At 39.7% G+C, this 7,971-nt stretch overlaps 1 protein-coding gene across 1 annotated transcript in view; it reads right to left on the bottom strand.

The window, feature by feature from the left end:
• The window catches only part of LOC127153378 (receptor-type tyrosine-protein phosphatase C), a 222,874-nt gene that overhangs the window by 203,574 nt on the left and 11,329 nt on the right, over window positions 1-7,971 (bottom strand). Inside the window, exons 4-7 of the mRNA XM_051094442.1 lie at window positions 1,719-1,796; window positions 1,390-1,407; window positions 1,034-1,276; window positions 486-680 (exon numbers count right to left, since the gene is read on the bottom strand). Coding sequence (XP_050950399.1) covers window positions 486-680; window positions 1,034-1,262 — 424 coding nt within the window. The 5' untranslated portion in view covers window positions 1,263-1,276; window positions 1,390-1,407; window positions 1,719-1,796. The remainder of the gene's footprint in view (window positions 1-485; window positions 681-1,033; window positions 1,277-1,389; window positions 1,408-1,718; window positions 1,797-7,971) is intronic.

The raw sequence follows: 7,971 nt of genomic DNA, 5'->3' as shown, positions 1-7,971 counted from the left end.
TCACAGCATACATACACAACTCCAACAAACACCAGGACCTTATAATTGACTTCATTCCAGAAAAAAAAAATCAATTTGAATAAAGGTAACAAACAGAATCCAGAATTAAAATTCAGGAAAAATCTAAATTAGTCTTTGTTTGTTTGTTTGTTTGTTTGTTTGTTTGTTTTTATTTTTATTTTTTGACACAAAACATGTTGTTTCCAGAAACAAACTAATAAACAGTGCTTGAAATATCATCTATTAACATTTTTAGCAATTTATATAATTAAAATTCCAGTTCAGCCTCTTGTGTGTTGTGGCCAATTTAAATTAACACTTATGAACTGAAAAAGTCAATTCAACAGCATGAATGTGAGTTTGAGTTTGTGTTTAGTTATTCACCATTTTTCTACAGATATTTGTGTTTAAAGAGCAGTGAAAATGTTTTTTTACGTTGAAAACTACACTGAATAACATACATCTGTATTTAGGTTATTAAATACCTGGGGGCATATCAACATTCATTGTGTAGTTGCATGTGTCCAGTACAACAGTGTGTGTGGATGTGCAAGAGTTTTGCTCTGTTATTTTGACACATTCAATCAGATTCCATTGAATATCAGTGAATTCTCCTTTCAGACACACTTCATTATCTGTTAAGGTTTCCACAACAGTTTTTGGAACAGTTCCTCCTTGTTCTGTATAAAGTTAAGAGACAAATGTAAACATATATTACAGTGCAATTGTATTATATTTAGCAACATAATACAAATAGTTGAAAAATCTGACATATATGAATTATCATCACCCTCTATTCGGACAAAAGAAATAATACAAAGTACCCCGAGAGCATTTGGAAACTTATAAATCACATTTAAAAATCATTATGGAACAACATATCAAACCTTTAATTGTGAAGAAACTAGACATTTTTGATTATGGTTTAAAAATCTAAATATTTCTTGAGGTCAATGTAAAGTATGTCTCATCTGAGTCTATTTGAGTATGCTCTAATTCATGCAAAAATCTTCAGCTGAGGTAAAACACTTACCACTGGACATAAAGGTGTTGTTTCCATTGGATGTGCATTCATCCACACTGACGTTGTACACAGTGCATGGTCTTAACCATTCAAATGGTATTTCAAAGGCAGTTTGGGTAAATATTTGTTGGGCACGGATCTCATTGTGCTTATCTTTTATCCTGATTGTGTATATCTGGTTCTCGGAGTCGATGATATTCACCACATGGGTTATTACTGCGTTGTTCATAATCTTCATAAGGTTGTACTGACCTGTGTGTGCGTGAATATGAACATTCACAAATTCATAAGAAGCAAAACTATGCCTTGAACAACACAATCAAAGTAGACTTCACACAACACGCACAAGATAAACAAATACTCACATGGGCTTTTAGTGGGATCTGAGAAAGAACATATTTAAAAGTTAATCATCATAAATAAAAGTGTCTATGTTGGTTTTAAATGTTCAAACTCTGCTTCTACAAACGTCAATAAAAATGAAAAAAAAAATAAAAATAAAAATAGAAAAAGGCCAAAATGTTACAAAACTTTAATTAAAATTACTGCATGATGTGCAGATACTTACCCACCTTACCTCACCAAACATACAGCAACTCTAATATTTATGTCATGAGTGTGACAGATTGATTGAGAGGAAAGAGATAATGTTGGAGCATGTGTCTGCTGTGGTGATGCGTGTTGTCGTGGTTACCTTGTCTGTCAGATGAGTCAGGGGAAAGAGAAGTGGTTTGTGTGGTGGGTTTGGTGGATTGGTCAGCAGAACTGCCATCTAAGTAACATAATCATATAGTTTAAACTGGATCCAAAAACAGACTATATGCACAAAGTCGACAGTTTTGATTCAGTGTGAGGTAACACTTTACAATCATTAATAAACTACATTTCATTAATATGAACTAACGATGAAATAATTCTAAAAGATTCTAAAAAAATCTAAAAAAAAACATGGACATAATGGACATTATTGTAAAATGTGACCCTGGACCACAAAAACAGTCTTAAGTAGCATGTGTATATTTGTAGCTATAGCCAAAAATGCATTGTATGGGTCAAAATGATACATTTTTATTTTATGCCAAAAATCATTAGGATATTAAGTAAAGATCACATTCCATGAAGTTATTTTGCAAATTTCCTACCATAAAAATATAAAAACTTCATTAATGATTAGTAATTTGCATTGCTAAGAACTTCATTTGGACAAATTTAAAGACGATTTTGTCAATGTTTTGATTCTTTTGCAGATTCCAGATTTTCAAATAATTGTATCTCGGCCAAATCCTGTCATTCGCACTTGGATCTTACACGCTTCCGACGAGTCCTTATTACAGAATACTTCGCCTCCCAAAGATCCAGCGGCTTTCATACACAGATCACCATGGACCCAGCATCACGCCTCGTTCAACTTCGTCAAGGTAACCGGCACATTGAGCAGTATGTCAATGGATTTTTGTGAGCTTTGTCACTTGGTGGACTTTCAGGACAGTTTTCTTAAGGACATTTTCTTCTTTGGTTTAAACAAGGACATTTCAGTAAATATGCCACGTCATCACCGCCACTGGTCATTAATCCATTACACTGACTGTGCTCTGTTGCTGGCTGGATCGGCATATACTGTAGGGATCTCCAATGATAAACCCTACCATCCTCCTGTTCCAGCCACACCCATATTCACACATGTCATGTCCGGTATTGTCACGATCATGCCAGAGCCTTCCCCTACCAAGTCTGCCAAGCCAAAGCCCGCTCAAGTCAAGTCCACTAAGCCAAAGCCCGCTCAAGTCAAGTCCACTAAGCCAAAACCCGCTCAAGTCAAGTCCACTAAGCCACTAAGCCAAAACCAAATGCAGCACTAACAACAAAAAGTTAAATTACAGAAATTACAATTTCACACACATTACAGTTTTGATTCAGTGTGAGGTAACACTTTACAGTCATTAATAAACTACATTTCATTAATATGAACTAACAATGAAATAATTCTAAAAGATTCTAAAAAAATCTAAAAAAAAACATGGACATAATGGACATTACTGTAAAATGTGACCCTGGACCACAAAAACAGTCTTAAGTAGCATGGTGTATATTTGTAGCTATAGCCAAAAATGCATTGTATGGGTCAAAATGATACATTTTTATTTTATGCCAAAAATCATTAGGATATTAAGTAAAGATCACATTCCATGAAGTTATTTTGCAAATTTCCTACCATAAAAATATAAAAACTTCATTAATGATTAGTAATTTGCATTGCTAAGAACTTCATTTGGACAAATTTAAAGACGATTTTGTCAATGTTTTGATTCTTTTGCAGATTCCAGATTTTCAAATAATTGTATCTCGGCCAAATCCTGTCATTTCCTAACAAACAATACATCATTGGAAAGCTTTGTATTTGCATTTGTATGTAATCAGCTAATCAGATTTTTTTTTTTTTTTTTTTTTTTTTTAATTCGTATGACTGCTTTTGTGGTCCAGGATTACAAATGGTAATGAAATTGATGCTTTTATTCATCAAGAATGGATGAATATAGACCAAAACACCGTAAAGTTTGACTGGGTTCACAACCTTCGATGTCAACAATAAAAGACAAATTTTTAAATAAAAGACAATTTAATAAATATTTAAAGGAGAAGACATGAAATATTTAAGATTTACATTAATTTATGAAAGCTATCTTAAGGTAATGTTTAAAAAAAAAAAAAAAAAAAATATATATATATATATATATATATTATATATATATATATATATATATATATACTGTAAATACACTGTAAATATATCAGATTTTTTTCACGTGTATTAAATTAGATTTTGTAAATTTGATTTTCCACTTTTCATCATTTCATACTTCCTTACTTTTTACTGACTGCCGCAAAAGAGTGTGACAAAAGACCTTTACTGTTTTCTTTTAGGTTTGTGTCTGGGTTAGAAGTGAGTGAGGGTGAGGGGCTTGTGGTTTTTAGGTAGTCCATAACAGGAAACAACTAGCAAGTCAAACACTTCCAAATTAAATCTTTGATAAAAGCTAGAAGTATTGAAGCCAATTTCAGATTTGTAAATATTAGTGAGCTATTTTAAATGAGAGAATATTTGCACCAAAACAACAAAGTTTGATTGGACACACAACCTTCACTGTCAACAATAAAAGTCATGAGATGATAATATTTAAAAAACTGCTTGATAATTGTAAATATTTCATATTTGCACAGTAATGTATATATATATATTTTTTTTATCTTCAAAATATGTATATATCTTCAAAATGGGTTTTTAATTTTTTTGTTGTTGTTGTTAAAAAAAGGTATAAAAATGTAAATGTAAGAGCCTGCAACATGTTGTAACACCACACCAGCAGAGGGAGCCCTCACCCACTGACTGACTGTTGCTGCTCCCTCTGCTGCTTCACTGGTAACTTCCTGTTTGGTGGCAATAAAAGGAGGCCATTTTCAAACAGGAAGCTGCGAAGTATTGTTTTGCTCTTGCGGACTCTACCAAGTGTTTATCTCTGTTTTCACTGCCCTGTTTTTGTCATTGCCACGGTCTTGTTTTATATTCATAGTTTTGCTTTTGTTTTTCCATAGTTCTGTCTAGTTTTTGCTATCGTTCCTTTCCTTGTTTATTTGTTACTTTTCGGACTGCTCTCCCTGGTTTTTGGACTCTGCCTGTTTTGTGGATTACGTTATTGTGTTGCCTTCGTCACTCTGTTTGTCTGGATACTGACCCTGCCTGTCTGACTACGATCTGTAAATAAAAGCTCGCACTTGGATCTTACACGCTTCCGACGAGTTCTCATTACAGAATACTTCGCCTCCCAAAGATCCAGCGGCTTTCATACACAGATCACCATGGACCCAGCATCACGCCTCGTTCAACTTTGTCAAGGTAACCGGCACATTGAGCAGTATGTCATGGATTTTTGTGAGCTTTGTCACTTGGTGGACTTTCAGGACAGTTTTCTTAAGGACATTTTCTTCTTTAAACAAGGACATTTCAGTAAATATGCCACGTCATCACCGCCAATGGTCCCTAATCCATTACACTGACTGTGCTCTGTTGCTGGCTGGATCGGCATATACTGTAGGGATCTCCAACGATAAACCCTACCATCCTCCTGTTCCAGCCACACCCATATTCACACATGTCATGTCCGGTATTGTCACGATCATGCCAGAGCCTTCCCCTACCAAGTCTGCCAAGCCAAAGCCCGCTCAAGTCAAGTCCACCAAGCCAAAGCCCGCTCAAGTCAGGTCCACTAAGCCAAAGCTTGCTCACGTCACGTCTGCCAAGCCACAGCCTGCTCACGTCACGTCTGCCAAGCCAGGGCCTGCTCACGCCATGCCTGCCGCTCCAGGGCCTGCTCGCTCCAGGGCCTGCTCACGCCATGCCTGCCGCTCCAGGGCCTGCTCGCTCCAGGGCCTGCTCACGCCATGCCTGCCGCTCCAGAGTCTGCACCTGTCATGGCCGCCCGTCCAGAGTCTGCACCCGTCATGGCCGCCATCCCTGAGCCAGTCCACAAGATGGCCGCCATCCCTGAGCCAGTCCACAAGATGGCTGCCCCATCTGAGTCCCCGGCCAAGATGGCTGCCACGCCTGAGCCTCATCAAATCAAAATCATCTCACCCAAATCTCATCTCGCCATGTCTGCTGCACCCAAAACAAATCAAGTGATACAGCTGTTCTCCATGAGTCAAGCCAAGACACAGCTGCTGTTCTCCATGAGTCAAACCAAGATACAGCTGTTGTTCTCCATGAGTCAAGCCAAGTCACAGCTGTGTCCCACGAGTCAAGCCAAGTCACAGCTGTGTCCCACGAGTCATGCCAAGTCACAGCTGTTCCCCACAAGTCAAGCCAAGTCACAGTCATTCCTGAGTCAAGTCACGTTACAGCTGTTGTTCCTGAGTCAAGTCAAGTTACAGCTGGGTTGTCTATGTTATGTCAAACCACAGCTGATTTCCATGAGCCAAGCCAAATTACAGCAGATCTTCATGAGCCAAGTCAAGTTGCTGCTGTCGTCCATGAGCCAAGCCAAGCCACGGTTGATCTTCATGAGCCAAGTCAAGTTGCTGCTGTTGTTCCTGAGCCAAGCCAAGCCACAGTTGATCATCATGAACCAAGTCAAGCTACAGCTGACCTTCATGAGCCAAGTCAAGCCACAGCTGACCTTCATGAGCCAAGTCAAGCCACAGCTGATCTCCCTGAGCCAAGTCAAGTCACAGCTGACCTTCACGAGCCAAGTCAAGTCACAGCTGGACTGCATGAACCAGGTCAAGTCACCACTGTTCTTCACGAGTCAAGTCACGGCAGGCCTCCCTGAGTTGAGTCAAGTCATGGCAGACCTCCATGAATCAAGTCAAGAAACAGCTGTCCTACCAGAACCTCACCAGGTCCCCTCTGACCTTTTTGAGCCCACGCTCCCAAGCCATGCAGAGCCCACATTCCCAAGCCACAAGTCCTCAGCATCCACACCCTCAAGGCCAACAGACACCCCACTATCTACTGTGCTGCCTGTAATGGCCATTGCCATTTTCATTGTGTGGGCAGCACACTGTGCTCTAGAGGCCTCATCTGTCCACGAGTCTGCTCCAGAGGCCTCGTCTATCCACGAGTCTGGTCCAGAGGCCTCGTCTGCCCATGAGTCTGCTCCAGAGGCCTCGTCTGTCCACGAGTCTGCTCCAGAGGCCTTATCGGTCCACAAGTCTGCTCCAGAGGCCTTGTCTATCTACGAGTCTGCTCCAGAGGCCTTGCCTGACTGCGAGTCTGCCCCAGAGGCCTCATCTGACCATAAGTCTGCTCCTGAGGCCTTGTTTGTCCACGGGTTCGCGCCCATACCTCCTGAGGTGTCAGCTCAAGCTGTAGATCCTCCTAAGGAGGTAGCGTCTATTTATGAACTCACTGCCACGTCTGCCCTAGAATTGACGCCTGTGCCTCCAGAGGTGTCAGCTTATGCTGTGGATCCTCCAATGGGGGCGGCGTCCTCCTATGAACTCTCTCCCTGTCATGTCACGGTCAAGAACGCCTATCATGAAAACTCTGCCCGCCACGTCACGGTCAAGAAGGCCAATCACAAACTCTCTGCCTGTCATGTCACAGCCAAGAAGGCCTATTATGAACTCTCTGCCTGTCATGCCACGGCCAAGGAAATCATCCGTGAACACACCGCTCTGCTATGGATGTCACTGGTTCCACTGTGGATATCTCTGCTCCTGTCTGCTCTACCTGCTCTGCCTGCGCCGCAAAAAAAAGTAATAATATTACGTAACTCGTGTTACTTGTAATGCGTTAACCCCAACACTGCTGATGACTATTGAAGGTAAATAAAATTCAGTATACTTAATACATTACATTATAATTCAGAGAGATGTAATAACACACAACACATCAAGTTATGTGAACAATTAATTTACAAAATTAGACAAAATAGCACAAATAAAATACAGTAGTTAAAAAATAAATTAAAAAATTAAATTAATAAAATGCATGTGTGTGTGTGTGTGTGTGTGTGTGTGTACTTGTTTTTGCTACATTGTGGGGACCAAATGTCCCCACAAGGATAGTAAAACCTGAAATTTTTGACATTGTGGGGACTGGCTTGTGGTCCCCATGGGTACAAAAGCTTATAAATCATACAGAATGAGATTTTTTGAGAAAGTAAAAATGCAGAAAGTTTTCTGTAAGGGTTAGGTTTAGGGGTAGGGGTAGGGTTAGGGTAAGGGGATAGAAAATACAGTGTGGACAGTATAGAAACCATTGCGCCTATGGAGAGTCCCCACAAAGATAATGAACCAGACGTGTGTGTGTGTGTGTGTGTGTGTGTGTGTGTGTAATGTGTGTGTGTGTGTGTGTGTGTGTGTGTGACTGTGGACCCAAAACCAGTCATAAGGGTCAAAAATTAAAACCTATACATCACATATAAGCTGGATACATAAGCTTTTTATTG

Source organism: Labeo rohita, chromosome 22 (assembly GCF_022985175.1).
Source record: "Labeo rohita strain BAU-BD-2019 chromosome 22, IGBB_LRoh.1.0, whole genome shotgun sequence".
Lineage (NCBI taxonomy): Eukaryota > Metazoa > Chordata > Actinopteri > Cypriniformes > Cyprinidae > Labeo > Labeo rohita.
This window is presented reverse-complemented; position numbering and strand designations above follow the sequence as displayed.